The sequence below is a fragment of the Hemitrygon akajei genome, unplaced genomic scaffold (genome assembly GCF_048418815.1).
Source record: "Hemitrygon akajei unplaced genomic scaffold, sHemAka1.3 Scf000048, whole genome shotgun sequence".
Classification (NCBI taxonomy): Eukaryota; Metazoa; Chordata; class Chondrichthyes; order Myliobatiformes; family Dasyatidae; genus Hemitrygon; species Hemitrygon akajei.
The window spans coordinates 3,066,863-3,084,798 of NW_027331934.1; the positions used below are offsets into that span (position 1 = coordinate 3,066,863).

The 17,936-nt window shown below is 43.8% G+C and overlaps 1 protein-coding gene across 1 annotated transcript in view; it reads right to left on the reverse strand.

The window, feature by feature from the left end:
* The window catches only part of LOC140720890 (NACHT, LRR and PYD domains-containing protein 3-like), a 40,564-nt gene extending 23,058 nt beyond the window's left edge, over positions 1-17,506 (reverse strand). Inside the window, exons 1-3 of the mRNA XM_073035737.1 lie at positions 17,431-17,506; positions 17,281-17,331; positions 14,414-14,444 (exon numbers count right to left, since the gene is read on the reverse strand). Coding sequence (XP_072891838.1) covers positions 14,414-14,444; positions 17,281-17,331; positions 17,431-17,506 — 158 coding nt within the window. The remainder of the gene's footprint in view (positions 1-14,413; positions 14,445-17,280; positions 17,332-17,430) is intronic.
* Positions 17,507-17,936: the final 430 nt, after the last annotated feature.

The window sequence follows — 17,936 nt, forward strand, 5'->3', positions numbered from 1 at the left end:
CATTCACCCACAGTCGCACATTACCCATTTCCCTTCTATCCCTGGATTGTACACCTTTCCGGAAATCTCCGCAGTATCTATTCGTTATATTGCAGGCAAATCCGTTTTTGGAACCAATTTTGAGTTCTGGAGCAGGAGTGATTTGTCAATGGAACGGCGAGGCAAGTTGAGCAGACAGTGCCACTGCTTTGGTCCTCCTATCACTGGTGCCGCTATGGTGCGTAATGGACAGGTGTTACCCCAGTGTGGGGTGAAATATTTCTGCTGACCAATGGGACATCTATTCCTCTCATCACTGAGTTATACAGTTTTCTCAGTCACACCTGATTCTCACCGCCTCCTTTCAGTTTACAATCGTCTGACATTGACTCCTATGGCAATATGTGGTTTGAATCAATGTAGAAACACACTGACATCCTGAACAATGCAGCCCTGCCGATACCATCACGCCATCTTGTCCAGAAGCACGACATTTTCTCTGGCAGGATTTTAAGATCATTATTAGCAACTAATCTCCGGTCAAGATTTATTTACGCATTCATCCGGCGATTATCAGATAGTTGCATGGGACCTTATCAAACAGAATGCAGACCCACCATACATCAAAATCAGCAAGCTGGCAAAAGCAGATTTAATATAACTAAAACAAAATGATGGGAGTTATTGAACAAGACAGACAGTACGTTGACACTTCAGATCGAAGACCGTGTAATGCAAGCTGAGCCTATCTGTAGCAGCCATGTATCGGCTCTCTGTCTGCGTTGTATTCTGTGTTGCGTATTTCTGATTTTCTTATGATCCAGAATGGGATAGGGCGTGGTAAAAGAGAAGGGAGTCGGTTACTTATCTGTGCTGTGTTCACAGCTGGGAACTATCGGATGTCAAATCTTTTATTATTATCCACATAAATACACTGAATTTACACTTGGGTAGACTTCAGTTTCATCGTTACAAGAGTGTATGTTTGCTGATTTCTAATAAAGGATCGAGTACACCAACCTTTACAATCACCGACTTTTTCAATCAATATTGGAGCTAAGGGCACGTCATACAACGATAACAAATCAGTGGGTGTCGCCAACAGTGACAATTTGGCTTCGCTACACTCTCAACAAATGTTTCTCAATCTGACGATTATTTTAAATATAAGATCATAGGGTGTAGGAGGAGAAGTTGTCCATTCGGTCCATCCTGTGTGCTCCGCGTTCAGTCATAGACTGATCTAATTCTTCCAGTCACCCCAATCCCCTGCTTTCACCCGATACTCTTTGATGTGCTGGTTAATCAAGAACCTGTATATCGCTACCTGAAATACACCCAATGACCTAGCCTCCAGAGCCATTCGAGGCAACAAATTCAATAGATTTACCACCCTTTGACTAAAGTAAATTCTTTAGTCCCCCCCCCCCCACCATGAGATTCAACCCCCCCCCCCCCCCTCATTCTACTGATCTCCAGGGAATACAGCTCAAGATCTGTCAGGCGTTCCTCATACGGAAAACATTTAATTGCTGGAATCTTTCTCGAGAATCTTCTCTGTACCCGCTGCAATGTCACTGTATCATTTCTAAAATAAAGAGCACAAAACTGCACACAATACTCCGAGTGTGGTCTCACGAGTGCCTTATAGAGCCTCAACATCACATCCCTGCTCTTATATTCCAAACCTCTAGAAATGAATGCCAACTTTGCTTTGGCGTACTTCACCACCGACTCAACCTGGTGGTTAACCTATAGGGTATTCTGCATAACGACCAAGTCTCTTTGCATCTCTGCATTTTGAATTCTCTCCCCATCTAAATAATTGTCTGTCCATTTATTTCTTCTACAAAGTGCATGAACATACACTTTCCAACATTGTATTTCATCTGCCACTTCTTTGCCCATTCCGCTAAACTATCTAATTCTCTCTGCAGTTCTCTTATTCCTCAAAACTACGCGCTCGTCCACCTACAATTGTTTCATCGGCAAATTTAGCCAGAAATCTATTAATCCCATAGTCCAAATCATTGACATACATCGTAAAAAGCAACAGTTCCAACACCGTCCCCTGTGGAACGCCACAGGTAACCGGCATCCAACCAGAATAGGATCACATTATTCCCACTCTCTGTTTTCTGCCGATTAGCCTACGCACTCAAGGGAGGATTGGGGAATAGAAAGAGAGGAGAGGGGGAAGGGAGGAGTGGGGAGAGACGGAGTGGAGAGGGGTAAGAGAAGGGTGGGGGGAGACGTAGAGGAGAGAGGGAAGGGAGAGGTGGGTGCGGGAGTGGAGAGGGGAATGGAGGAGTAGGGAGAGAAGTTGAGGAGAGGGGGAAGGGTGGGGTGCGGAGAGACGGAGAGGAGAGGGGAATAAGAGGGAATTGAGCTTGTGACTGCCCCCCCCCCCAGAGATGAGAACTCTTTCTCTCTCTGTCATATCTCTGCTGATTTCACAAATATATTGTAAGTGCATATATATTGTAAGTGCAAATATATTGTAAGTGCATATATTTAAATATATTAAACCCAGATACAGAGTCAAGGCAATTGCTGACATACCCGTGACCTTTCCTGTTGCTGACATCGCTGGAACTCCTCCACTACCCGCCCGTTCAGCCATGTTGACGACAGTTGTGGTGAGATTTTGCTGCGCTGTCACAAACAAAATTAACAGTATAGCGTTAGGCATAAATTGAAGTATAAAGGAGAATACTGTTTTAGTTTTTAAACACAACGACACACTTCCAAAGATGTTGGACCTATCCACTGAAGACTTGGTATTGCCTAATATACCTGCGCCCATCCAACCACTGTCACTCAATACCCATTTCCCTTCTATCCCTGGTTTGTACACTTTTTTGGGAATCCTCGCAGTATCTACTCGTTATATTGCAGGCAATTCCGTTTTTGGAACCAATTTTGAGTTCTAGAGCAGGAGTTATTTGTCACTGGAATGCCGAGGCAAGTTGAGCAGAAGGTGCCCATTGAATTGGTCCTCCTATCACTGGTCGCGCTATGGTGCGTAATGGACACGTGTTACAGCAGTGTGGGGTAAAATATTTCTGCTGACCAATGGGACATCTCTTCCTCTCATCACTGGTTTATACAGTTTTCTCAGTCACATCTGATTCTCACCGCCTCCTTTCAGTTTAGGATCGTCTGGCATTGACATCTACGGCAATATGTGGTTTGAGTCAATGTAGAAATACACTGACGTTCTGAACAATGCAAACCCGTCGATAGCATCACGCCATCTTGTCCAGAAGCACGGCATTTTCTCTGGCAGGATTTTAAGATCATTATTAGCAACTAATCTCCGGTCAAGTTTTATTTACGCATTCATTCGGCTATTATCAGATAGTTGCATGGGACCTTATTAAACACAATGTAGATCCACAATACTTCAAAATCAGCAAGCTGGAAAAAGCAGATTTTCTGCAACGAAAACAAAATGATGGAATTATTGAACAAGACAGACAGTACGTTGACACTTCAGATCGAAGACCGTTTAATGTAAGCTGAGCCTATCTTTTGCAGCCATGTATCTGCTCTCTATCTGCGTTGTATTCTGTGTTGTACATTTATGATTTTCTTATGATCCAGCATGGGGTACGGCCTGGTGAAAGTGAAGGGAGTCAGTTACGTATTTGTGCTTTGTTCACAACTGGGAACTGACGGATGTCAAATCTTTTATTATTATCCACTCAAATACACTGAACTTACACTGGAGTAGACTTCAATTTCATCGCCAAAAGATTGTATGTTTACTGATTTCTAATAAAGGATCGAATACACCAACCTTTACAATTACCCACTGTTGCAATCAACATTGGAGCTGAGGGCACGGCATACAACGATAACAAATCCGTTGGGGTCATCATCAATGACAAATTGATTTGGCTACATTTTCAACAAATGTTTCTCAATCTGATGATTTTTTTAAATACAAGACCATAAGTTATTGGAGCATAAGTAGGCCACTCGGCCCATCCAGTGCCCTCTGCCATTCCATCATAGACTGATCTAATTCTTCCAGTCATCCCCACTCCCCTGCTTTCACCCCATACCCTTTGATGTGCTGGTTAATCAAGAACCTATATATCTCTGCCTTAAATACACCCAATGACCTAGCCTCCAGAGCCATTCGTGGCAACAAATTCAATAGATTAACCACCCTTTGACTAATGTAAATTCTTCACATCTCTGTTCTTAATGGATGTCCTTCAATCCTGAAGTTGCGCTCTCTTATCCTAGAAACCGTTAGCATGGGAAATTATTTTGCTATATCGAATCTGTTCAGGCCTTTTAACATTTGGAACGTTTCTATGTGATCCCCCCCTCCCCTCATTCTCCTGAACTCCAGGGATTACAGCCAAAGAGCTGCCAAGCAATTCTCATACGGTAACCATTTAACTCCTGGAATCATTCTCGAGAATCTTCTCTGAACCCGCTCCAATGTCACTACATCATTTCTAAAATAAGCAGCCCAAAATTGCACACAATACTCCAAGTGTGGTCTCACGAGTGCCTTATAGAGCCTCAACATCACATCCCTGCTCTTATATTCTATATCTCTAGAAATGACTGCCAACATTGCATTCGCCTACTTCACCACCGACTCAAACTGGAGGTTAACCTATAGGGTATCCTGCATAAGGACCAAGTCTCTTTGCATCTCTGCATTTTGAATTCTCTCCTCATCTAAATAATTGCCTGTCCATTTATTTCTTCCACAAAGTGCATGAACATGCACTTTCCAACATAGTATTTTATCTGCCACTTATTTGCCCATTCCCCTAAACTATCTAAGTGCAGCCTCTCTTATTCCTCAGAACTACAAGCTCCTCCACCTACATTTGTTTCATCGGCAAATTTAGCCAGAAATCCATTAATCCCATAGTCCAAATCATTGACATGCATCGTAAAAAGCAGCAGTTCCAACACCGTCCCCTGTGGAACGCCACTGGTAACCGGCATCCAGCCAGAATAGGATCACTTTATTCCCACTCTCTGTTTTCTGCCGATAAGCCTACGCACCCAAATTTTACAATGTGAATTCGATCATATTGTGATCACTGTTCCCTAAGGTTTCCTTAACCTTGAGCTCTTTTATCACCTCCGGATCATTACACGACACCCAATACAGCACAATTGATTCCCTAGTGGGCTCAACAATAAGCTCTTCTTGAAAACCATCCCTTTGACATATTCTTAATATCCAAGAGTATGCATTGCATCAAAAGGACAGGCAGGAAGGTAGAGGGGAAGGTGTTGCTCTGTTGGTAAAACATGAAATTAAATCATTAGAAAGAGGTGACATAGTGTTGGAAGGTGCTGAATCATTGCCTATAGAACTAAGAACTGGAAGGTTAAGAAGGCCTGGATGGGAGTTAAATACAGTCTCCCAAACATTAGCAAGGAAGTGGTCTACAAATTACAAAGGGAGATAGAAAATACATGCCAAATGAACAATGTTACAATAGCCATGGGATATATCCATATGCAGGCAGATTAGAAAATTAGTTTAGTTCTAGATCGCAAGAGGGGGAAATTATAGAAATCCTACGTGATGGCTTTTAGAGTAGTTCGTGGTTAAACTCAGTCAGGGATCAGCTATTCTGTATTGGGTGTTTGTGGAATGAACCAGAACTGATTAGAGAGCTTCTTCAAAACAACCCTGAGGGAAAAGTGATCACATGATTGAATTCACCCTGAGATATGAGAAGAAAAGGGTAAAGTCGAATGTATCATTGCTACTGTGGAGTAAAACGAATTAGAGAGGCATGAGGGTGCAGTTGGCCGGAATGGATTGGAACGGAACTCGGCAGGGCAAACGGCAGAGCAGCAATGGCTGGAATTTCCGGAAGCAATTCGAAAGGCACAGGAAAAATACAACCCAAAAAGAAGAAATATTCGAAAGTAAAGATAACACAAACGTGTCTAACAAGAGCCGTCAAAGCCAACATAAAAGCCAAAGAGAGCATACAACAGAGCAAGCAGTAGTGGGAAGTTAGAGGATTGGGTTCTTTTTAGAACCAACAGAAGGCAGCTGAAAAAAAGCCATTAAGAAGGTAAAGATGGAAGATGAAAGTTAGCTTGACAATAATATTAAAGAAGATAGCAAAAGTTTCTTTAGATATATCAAGTGTAAAGGAGGAATTTCGGTAGCAAGTGCTTCAGGATTTCAGCTGTCACAGGATCTGCATAGAACACAGAACAGCACAGGAATAGGCCGTTCGGCACACAACGCTGGTGTCAGCATGATGCCACATTAGGCTCATCCAACCTGCCTCCTGTCCTAATTACTCCCCCAATCCCTGAATGTCGATGAGCCTGTCTAAATCTCTAATATCTGTTTGCATCACCACCTCTGGCAGTATATTACAGGCATCAGCCACTCTGTGTAAAAGAAAATGCACTGTACATATTTTCCCTATCTCACCCCAAATCAATAGCCTCTATTATCTGATATATCTACACCAGAAACACTCTGACTATCTTCACCTCACGATTTTATAGCCCAGCATATGGTATCTTGTCAACACTTTACACTTCATATAAAATATCCCAAGATTGTCTTCCCACTCCTTAAAGTTTATGCCCTCTAATCTAGGATGTGAGCTGCATTTCTCTTCAGCTCCCAGTGAGGCCTTGACATCTTTCCTGTAATGGGGGACAGAATTACATCAATATTCCAAGTACTGTTCTCAATTATGGTCGCCTCACTACAGCGAAGATGTGGAAACCACAGAAAGGGTGCAGAGGAGATTTACAAGGATTTTGGCCGGATTGGGATGTATGCTTTATGAGAATAGATTGAGTGAACTCGGCCTTTTCTCCTAGGAGCGATGGAGGATAAGAGGTAACCTGATAGAAATGTACAAGATAATGAGAGGCATGGATCGTGTGGATAGTCAGAGGCTTTTTCTCCAGGGCTGAAATGTCTAGCACGAGAGGGCATAGTTTCAAGGTTCAAGAAGGTACAGAGGAGATTTCAGGGGTAGGTATTTTACACAGAGAGTGGTGAGGGCTTGGAATGGGCTGCCGGTGGTGGTGGTGGCGGCGGAAAAGATAGGGTCTTTTAAGAGACTGCTGGATTGCTACATGGAGCTTAGAATATGGGTAAAGCCGAGGTAGTTCTAAGGTAGGGACATGTTATAAGGTAAGGACCTGTTCCCTTGCCGGGGCTGGCAAGGTAAGTTTAGGACTGCATAAAAGCCAAGGAAAGGGCACGCATTGTCGCAAAATTGAGTGGGAAGTTGTATGATTGGGAAGCTTTTAAAATCTAACCAAAGGAAACTATTAACAAGATTTAAGAAGGGACGAAGGCAAAAGAAAAGGAATTATAGGCCAGTTAGGAAAACCTCAGTGGTTTGGAAAGTATTGGAATCTATTATTAAGGATGAGATTTCGAGGTACTTGGAGACCAACGATAAAACAAGTGAAAGCCAGCTGGTTTCTGTCAAGGGAAATCTTGCCTGCCAAATCTGTTAGAGTTCTTAGAGGAAGTAACGAGCAGGGAGAACAAAAGATGGCAGTGGAAGTCATTTACTCTCCTTGAATATTCAGAAGGCGTTTGATAGAGTGCCATATGGTTGATAGGGAGCGTAAGAAAACGAGGCTGCTCAGCAAGATAAAACTGGAAGAATGGGCAAAAAGTGGCAGAACAGAAGTGCGGACGATTATCAAAATGGGGAGAAGGTTCAAACATCAGAGGTGCAAGGGACTTCGGAGTTCCCATGTAAGACTCCCCGGTTAATTAACAGGTTGAGTCTGTGGTAAAGAAGCCAAATGCAAACACAGTGTGTCAGGATCTTGCTCGTGGCGTGTGGGATTTCACAGCGTGTCAGGATCTTGCTCGTGGCGTGTGGGATTTCACAGCGTGTCAGGATCCTGCTAGGTGTGTCACAGTCTGTCAGGACACTGCTGAGAGTGCGTCGGCTCTCTATTCAATGTATTCGGGTGAAATAGGGAGCATAGGAAAACATTGTTTGTTGTAATAGTTACTTTAGAGATTGTTACATTGGTAGAAATACTGTTTCTCAACAATCAGGGAAAGAATCTGTATTGTATTCAGAAATGTGTGTGGGAATTTCACTGCCGTGTATGTTCCTTCGGTAAACAGCATGAAGAACAGTAAAGAAGAAATTTGCAGGCAATCTGTAGACAGGTATTGTAGAACTATATAAATTATAGAGGTATTAATGATGGACTGGTCGTTTCGGGGAGAGAGAGAGCTTCGCACAGGTCGGGGAGAAGAGTTGAAAAAAGAGCTCATAAGAATAGTGGGTATGACTGCGAGGCCAGTTTTCTGTTCTGGGTGTCAGATGTGGGATGTCCGGGATACCTCCAGCCTCCCTGACGGCCACATTTGCGCCAGGTGCATCGAGCTGCAGTTCGGTGACATTCAGCTTGTCAGGGAGAGTGAGGACGTGATAGAAAGGTGCTACTGATAGGTAGTCACCCCGGGAACACAGGAGACAGATAAGTGGGTGACCATCAGGAGAGGGAAGGGAGGGAGTCAGGTAGTGGAGGGCACCCCATGTGGCTGTCCCCCTTAACAATAAATGCTCCATCTTAACTGAGGGAAGCAACAGCGGCCGTGTCTCTGGCACTGAGTCTAGCCCTGTGGCTCACACGGGTAGAGAACGGAAGAGGAGGGCAGTGGTAAGAGGGAAATCTATAGTTAAGGGGGACAGACGAAGGACGCAGGACACAATCAAGGATGGTAGTTTGCCTCCCAGGTGCCAGGGTTCGTGTGTTTCTGAGCTACTCCACAATATTCTGAAAAGGAGGGTGAACAGCTAGAGGTGTACATATTGGTAACAATGAGATAGGTAGAAAAAGCGTGAGGTCCTGTAAGCAGAATAGACGGGGTTAGGAAGGAAGCTAAGAAGCAGGACCTCAAAGGTAGTGAACTCGGGACTGCTGTCTGTGCCACTCGACAGTGATTATAGGAATAGTATGAGTTGGGGGGTAAATTCGTGGCTGAAGGATTGGCGAGGGGGCAGGGATTAAGATTTTTAGATCATTCGGACTTCTCCTGGGGCAGCGTGACCTGTACAAAAACAACGGGTTCCACTTGAATACGAGGGGGACCAATATCCTGGCGGGGAGGTTTGCTAATTCTGTAGGGGAGGGTTTAAACTAAACTTGCAAGAGTTTGGAAGCGAAGTGAAGAGGCAAAGAATAGGGTAGTTAGAGCACAAGTAGAGACAGCTCGTAGGGAGTTTGTGAGGAAGGATAGTCAGATGATAGGGCAAAGACGCACTCAGTCTAATGGTTTGAGATGTGTTTATTTTAATGCAAGGATTATCATAAACAAGGCCCATGAACAGGAGCTTCAGGGAGATCGTCACCCCTAAGAATCAGGAGACAGTTAGATGGGTGACTGTCAGGAGAGGGAAAACGTTTAGACAGAATGAGCAGAGGACCCCTTGTGGCCTTTCCCATCAATAATAAGTATACCGTTTTGGATACTGTTGGTGGGGACGACCTACCAGGGACAAGTTGCAGTGGTTGCATCTCTGGCACCGAGACGGGACCCTCAGCTCAGAAGGGAAGGAGGGAAAAGAGCCGAGCAGTAGTGACTGGGGATTCGATAGTTAGGGGGACAGATAAGAGGATCTGTGGAAGAGACAGAGAATCCCGGATGGTCTGTTGCCTCTCTGGTGCCAGGGTCCGCGATATCTCAGATCGGGTTCTCGGTATTCTCAAGAGGGAGTGTGAGCAGCCGGATGTCGTGGTCCATGTAGGGACCAATGACGTAGGTAGGAAGAGTGAATAGGTCCTGCAAGGTGAGTTTAGGGAGTTAGGCGCCAAGTTAAAGGGCAGGACCTCCAGGATAGCAATTTCAGGATTGCTAACGCTGCCACGTGCAGGCAGGTTTAGAAATAGTAAAATAACGCTGATCAACACGTGGCTCAAGACATGGTGCAGGAGGGAGGGTTTCAGATTTACAGATAATTGGGCAGTTTTCCAGGGAATGTGGGAACTGTTCCGGCGGGACGGGTTACATCTGAACTGGAGGGGGACAAACATACTTGCAGGCAGGTTTGCTAGAGAGGCTGCAGTGGATTTAAACTAGATACAAGGGGGGAGGGGAACCAGAGTTTAGGAACAGATGTATGGGAGAAGGAAGAAAAAGTAGATAATAAAGTTGTTTGCACCGTTAGTGCTAAACAGAGAGTAAGAGATGGAGAATTTCTTAAGTGCTTTTATTTTAATGCTAGGAGCATTGTAAGAAAGATGGATGAGCTTAGAGCATGGATTGATACCTGGAAAGATGATGCTGTAGCTATCAGTGAAACATGGATGCAGGAGGGGTGTGATTGGCAACTAAATATTCCTGGATTTCGTTGCTTCAGGTGTGATAGAATCGGAGGGGCAAGAGGGGAGGTCTTGCATTGCTTGTCAGAGAAAATATTACAGCAGTGCTCTGGCAGGATAGATTAAAGGGATCGTCTGGGAAGTCTATTTGGATGCAACTGAGAAATGGGAAAGGTGTAGTAACACTTACAGGGTTGTATTATAGACCACCTAATGGGGAGCGAGCATTGGAAGAGCAAATTTGTAAGGAGATAGCAGATATTTGTAGTAAGCACAGGGTTGTGATTGTGGGAGATTTTAATTTTCCACACATAGACTGGGAAGCCCATACTCTAAAAGGGCAGAATGGTTTGGAGTTTGTAAAATTTGTGCAGGATAGTTTTTTGCAGCAATACATAGAGGTACCAACTAGAGAAGGGACAGTGTTGGATCTCCTGTTGGCAATGAGATAGTTCAGGTGACCAAGGTATGTGTTCCGGCCAAGTGATCACAATGACATTGATTTCAATAGAATTATGGAGATGGATAGGACTGGACCCAGGGTTCAGATTTTTGATTGGAGAAAGAGGAGATGCAAAAGGATTTAGAAGGAGTGGATTGGGACAATTTGTTTTCTGCGAAGGGTGTAATAGTGAAATCGAGGTCATTTAAAAGAGAAAATTTGAGTGTACAAATTTTTTATGTTCCTGTTAGGTTGAAAGGAAAGGTTAAAAGTTTGAGAGAGCCATGGTTTTCAAGGGATATTGGAAACTTGGTTCAGAAAAAGATAGATCAACACTAAATATAGGCAGCACGGACAAAATGAGTTGCTCGAGGAATATAAAGAATGTAAAAAGAATCTTAAGAAATAAATTAGAAAAGCTAAAAGAAGATATGAGGTTGCTTTGGCAAGTAAGGTGAACATAAATCCAAAGGGTTTCTACAGTTATATTAATGGTAAAAGGATAGTGAGGGATAAAATTGATCCCTTGGAGAATCAGAGTGGACAGCTAAGTGTGGAGCCAAATGAGATTGGAACATTTTGAGCAATTACATTTCTTCGGTATTCACTAAGCAGAAGGACATCTGCACCCGGTGCATCGAGACGCAAATCCAAAGGGACCGTGTTAGGGAACTGGAAATGCAGCTCGATGACCTTCGTCTGGTCTGGGAGAGTGAGGAGGCGTAGAGAGGAGTTACAGGCAGGTGATCACTCCGGGGAAACGGGGGACAGAGAAATGGGTCACAGTCAGGAGAGGGAAGGGAAAGAGTCAGGTACAAAAGAGTACACCTGTGGCTGTGCCGCTTGACAGCCACTCCTGTTTGTGTACTGTTAGGCGGGGGGGGGGGGGGCAACCTAACTAGGGGAAGCGACAGTGGCTGTGCTTCTGTCAGAGAGTCTGGCCCTGTGGCTCAGAAGGGTAGGGAAAGGAAGAGGAAGGCAGTAGTGATAGTGGACTCTATAATCAGAGGGCTTAATAGAGGTCTATGAGATTATGAGAGGCATAGATAGGGTGGATAGTCAGTACCTGTTTCCCAGGGCACCAATAACAAACACCAGAGGGCATATGTACAATATTAAAGGAGTGAAGTTTAGGGGAGACATCGGGGTTAAGTTTTTTACACAGAGGGTTGTGAGTGCCTGGAATAACATGCCAGGGATGGTGGTGGACGCTAATACATTAGGGTATTTAAAAGCCTCTTGGACAGGCACAGGGATGAAAGAAAAATTGAAGGTTATGGGGTAGTGTGGGTTATTTTAGGATTATATGGGTCGGCACCACATGGAGGGCAGAAGGGCCTATACTGTGTATGGTTCTATGGTTCTATGATATTGAATTGTATAAGGTAAGGGAAACAAGTAGGGATTTTATGGAAACTATGATGATTAGAGAGGAGGGTGTTTTTTACGGAATATAAAAGCGGATAAATCTCCGAATCCTGACAGGATATTCCGTAGGACTTTGAGGGTATTTACTGCAGAAATAGCAGGGGCTCTGACAGAAATATTTCAAATGTCGTTAGAAACGAGGATGGCGCCGGAAGATTGGCGTATTGCTCATGTTATTCCATTGCTTGAAAATGGTTCTAAGAGTAAAGCTTGCAATTATAGGCCTGTAGGTTTAACGTCAGTGGTGGGTAAATTAATGGAAAGTATTCTTGGAGGTGGTATATATAATTACCTGGATAGACAGGGTCTGATTAGGAACAGTCAACATGGATTTGTGCGTTGTAGGTCATGTTTGACAAATCTTATTGAATATTTTGAATATGTTACTTGGAAATTTGACGAGGGTAATGCAGTGGGTATTGTCTCTATGGACTTCAGTAAGGCCTTTGACAAGGTTCCACACGGAAGGATAGTGAGGAAGTTTCAATCGTTAGGTATTAATATTGAAGTAGTAAAATGGATTCAACAGTGACTGGATGGGAGATGCCAGAGTGTAGCGGTGGATAACAGTTTGTCATGTCGGAAGCCAGTGACTAGTAGTGTGCCACAGGGATCGGTACTAGGTCCAATGTTGTTTGTCATATGCATTAATGATCTGGGTGATGAGGTGGTAAACTGGATTAGTAAGTATGCAGATGATACTAAGTTAGATGGCATTGTGGATAATGAAATAGGTTTTCAGAGTTTCAGAGAGATTTAGGCCAGTTAGGAGAGTGGGCTGAAAGAAGGCATATGGAGTTTATGCTCATAAGTGTGAAGTGCTATATTTTGGTAGGACTAATCAAAATAAAACATACATTGAAGAATGCAGTAGAACAGAGTGAGCTAGGAATAATGGTGCATAGTTCGCTGAAGATGGAATCTCACGTGGATAGTGTGCTGAAGAAATCTTTTGGTATGCTGGCCTTTATAAATCAGAGTATTGAGTATAGGGAGTTGGGATGTAATGCTAAAACTGTACAAGGCATTGGTAAGGCCAAATGTGGAGTATTATGTACAGTTCTGGTCACCGAATTATAGGAAAGATATCAACAAAATACAGAGAGTACAGAAAAGATTTACTAGAATGTTACCTGGGTTTCAGTACCTAAGTTACAGAGAAAGGTTGAACAAGTTAGGTCTTTTTGCTTCGAGCGTAGAACGTTGAGGGGAGACTTGACAGAGGTATTTAACATTATGAGGGGGATAGATAGATTTGACGTTGATAGGCTTTTGTCATAGAGGGCTGATCTACTGAGTCAGTGTGGATGGAAGTCAGAAACAGGAAAAGGGCAATAACTCTACTGTCCCAATATCTCTACTATCCCAATTGTAACAGGGATATCGAGAAGCACACAGGTAGACAGATTCTGGAACGGTGCAATAATAATATGGCTGTTGTGATAAGAGATTTTAACTTTCCCAATATTGATTGTCATCTCCTTAGCACAAAAGGTTTAGATGGGGTGGAATTTGTTAGGTTTGTTTAGGAAGGTTTCCTGATAGAATATGTAAATAGGCCAACTAGAGGAGAGTCTGTGATTGATCTGGTAACGGGAAATGAACCTGGTCAGGTGTCAGATCTCTCGGTGGAAGGGCAATTTCGAGGAGTGACCACAACTGTATCTCCTTCACCAGAACGCTGGAGAATGATAGAAGCAGACAATTTGGGAAAATATTTAATTGGGGTAGGAGGAAATGTGATGCTATCAGGTAGGAACTTGACAGCATAAATTGGGAGCAAATGTTCTCAGGAAAATGCACGGCAGAAATATGGCAAATCTTCAGGGAGCATTGGAGTTCTGCATATATATGTTCCATTGAAATAGGGAAAGGATGGTTGAGTTAAAGATCCATGGTGTATAGTGGATGTTGAAAATCTAGTTAAGAAGAAAAGAAAAGCTTACGGAAGGTTCAATAAACTAGGTACGGGTAGAGCTGTAGAAAATTACAAGGTTGCGAGGAAGCAGCTTAAAAATTGAAATACAAGTGCCAGAAGGGGCCATAAGAAGGCCTTGGAGAGCATGGTTAAGGGAAACTCCGAAACATTCTGCAAGTATGTGAAGATTAGGAGGATGAGCCGTGTGAGTATAAGACTAATCAGGTGCGATCGTGGAAACGTAGATTGAGTCGGAGGTGAGAGCGGAGGTACTTAATGAATACTTTGCTCCAGTATTCACCAGGGAAAGTTACCTTGGCAACTGTGGCGATGACTTAGAGTGGACTGAAACATTTGAGCATATAGACATAAAGAAAAATGATGAGCTGGAGCATGGAAAAGCATTCAGTCAGATAAGTCACCGGGACCAAATAAGATATACCACAGGCTGATGTGCAAAGTGCGGGGGGAGATTGCTGAGCCTCTGGCGATGATGTTTGCATTATCAATATGGACGGGAGAAGTACCGGAGGATTGAATGGTTGAAAATGTTTCTCCCTTCTTGAAGAAAGGGAGTAGGGATTACCAAGGAAAATATAGACCGGTGAGTATGATATCAGTGGTGGGCAAGTTGTTGGAGAAAATTCTAAGAGGCAGGACTTACGAGCATTTTGAGAGACATATTCTGATTGGGAATATTCAGCATGGCTTTGTCAAAGGCACGTCGTGCCTTACGAGCCTGATTGAATTCTTTGAGGATGTAACAAAACACATTGATGAAGGTAGAGATGTGGATGTAGTGTATATGGATTTCAGTAAGGCATTTGATAAGGTTCCCCATGCAAGGGTTCCCCATTCAGAATGTAATGAGGCATGGGATGCAAGAGGGCCTTTCTTTGTGGATCCAGTACTGGCTTGCCCACAGAAGACAAAGGGTGGTTGTAGACACTTCGTATTCCGCATGGAGGTTGGTGACTCGTGGTGCTCTGCAGAAAACCGTTCTTGTCCACCAGCTCCCCCCGCCCCGCACTCTGATTTTTATAATGACCTGGCTGAAGAAGTAGAAGGGGGGGGGGAGCTTAGTAACACTGCAGATGACACAAAGGTTGGTGATGTTGTGGATAGTCTGGGGTGTTGTCAGAATTTACAGCGGGGCATTGATAGAATGCAGAATTGGGCTGAGGACTGTCAGATGGACTTCCACCCACATAGGTGTGAAGTGGTTCATTTTGGTAGTTCCAATTTGAAGACAGAATATAATATACCTGGAAATGGTAAAACTCATGGCAGTGTGGAGGGTCTGAGGGATCTTGAGGTCCCTGTCAAAAGGACACTCAAAGCTGCCTCGCAAGTTGACAGTGTCGTTAAGAAGGCGTATGGTATGTTGGCATTTATCCACCGTGCGATTGAGTTCAAGAACTGTGTGATAATGTTACAGCTATATAAGTGTTTGGACAGACACGATGGAGTACTGAGCTCAGTTCTGGTTACCTCACTGTAGGAAGGATGTGGATACGATAGAGAGAGTGCAGAAGAGATTGACAAGGAAGTTGCCTGGATTGGAGGGCGGACCTTATGAGAGTAGGCTGCGTGTACTTGGCTTTTTCTCTTTGGAGTGATGGAGGATGAGATGTGATCCGATACAGATGTATAAGATGATAAGGGGCACTGATCGTGTGGATAGCCAGAGACTTTTTCCCAGAGCTGAAATAGCTAACACGAGGGGCATAGTTTTCAGGTGCTTGGAAATCGAAACCGGAAGGACATCAGACGTAAGATTTTTATTTGAACACAGAGAGTGGTGGGTGTGTGGAATGCTCTACCAGTGGCGGTGGTGGAAGCGGATACAATAGGGTCTTTTCAGAGCTTCTTGGATAGGCACATGGGGCTTAGAAAAATAGAGTTCTATGCACTGGGGAAATTCTCGGCAGTTTTTAGAGTAGGTTACATGGTCGGCACATCACTGTAGGCCGAAGGCCTGGAATGTGCTGTTAATTTCTGTATTCTATGTTCTATGTACCATATCCAGGGTGCAGGGAAACTGAGAACAATATTGTCTGAATGTGGACTGCAAAAGCATTAACTGTGGTGACAGAGACGTGAGCAGATTGCAAACCGCCTGATTCATCTATCTGTGGAGCCATAGGTAAATTAACATCTTTGGAATTTGAACTTGGCAATGAGAGAGACTGACCCAGTGTTCTAGTCGTGAATCCTTACGTTTCTGTTCAAGAGCTTCCAATATTCAAATTAAACATAGTCTTCTGTAAGATTAGTAACGTTTGCAATATCTGTCTTTCCTTTGCCCTCTCCTCGTAAATGTGGCGTTGAGTGTTCTAACTCAGTCTGAGATTATGAAGCCTTACAATGTCTTGTGCCCATGCACTGCCACAGGCTCCATTTTCACACGCACAATGCGCTTACGGATGTAGTGAGCTTCTGATCCAGCCAATCACAATGTAACTAATTGCAATATTATTTCTCAATATTTTCAGTCCTTTGCACCTTGCTTGCCGCGTCCCACAACTATCAGTTTCTCTATCATAATTCCCATCTCTCACCCTTCCACAGTGTCCATCACATAACACCGACACATATGAATTCCAGCTTCTCTGGACTGAGATGAATATTTTGTCCCTCATCTCAACCTCACTAACACTGTCTCCTGATGGAATCCCAGGATTATTGAGCTGGAACTTACTCTGGATGACGGTAGCAGTGTTTGCACTGAGGGAGTGCAGATGTGAACAGAGTGGGTTCCATATGCGGCTTTGAGGTTGAACAGACCAGTTTGGAATGTTATCGCCTTTCTGTTTAAATGGATGCTGCGATTGTTTCTCTGTGACGAGAACTTCAATGGAGTCCCAATTCCAAAACTGACGACTTGTAGGATTGAGAGAATTTTAAAAGGTGATTTAGGATGAGGGCTGTTCCGGGGTTTGGGCAGCTGTCGGGGAATGATTTCACCTTTCGCAATAAAAAAAAAGGAAAATCTGATTTGCAATCGTCCAGATCGTCGTTTTCTCCACTCTGACTCCGGTGGAGGGGGTGGGGCCTGTCGTTGCAGGAGATGTGTTCCCTTTCAGCAAATACCACAAATTACTGTGTCGTTCCACATGGCTCAACAACGAGATGAACCTACACAATATCAACCTCTGGTGGCAGCGGTTTCTTCACTTACCTTTCAGCTCTCTGGGAATCTTCAGTACGGGTCGACGGACGGGAACACAACCTGTTCGGATTTAAACAATTTGAGGAATTGCAATGCGTGAAATTATTAAATATGTAGTGCTTGATTCAGAAATTAGATTAATCTCTGATATTAACTCACCATGTTCCTGAATTTCTTTTAGTATTTTGTCCAACTTTGGGACGCCATCCCGCACGTTCTCGAGAATTTCCCACATCACCCTCTGGGCGCGGGAGCCTTTCTCCATCACCAGGCTCAGGAGGAGTTTAGAACTGTCCGCCCGCTCTCCCTTATCAGCGAGATCAGAGATTTTCTGTGAAGAGTAACGGTGAACATATTGGGGACTGACAGATTCACACAAAGAATGAGAAGTAAATGATGTGCTCTGTAACGGGATCACACTGAGCAGTCACCCGGACGGGTGCTGATCCTGTCTGGACGTGGACTGTACATTCTGAGTGCAGAGCACACGGAGGGACATTCACCGTGAACCTGGTCCACCAGTCAATGAGATCCTGGCTGGTCTGTGACCGTTTCATTGACGTGTCTCCAAATCCATGAGTAATTCCTCACCGGATTTGACGGTGTAAAATAGAAATCGGAAAATTGATGAAGAAAGAAGTCAGGAGGGTTTTATAACAGAGTGA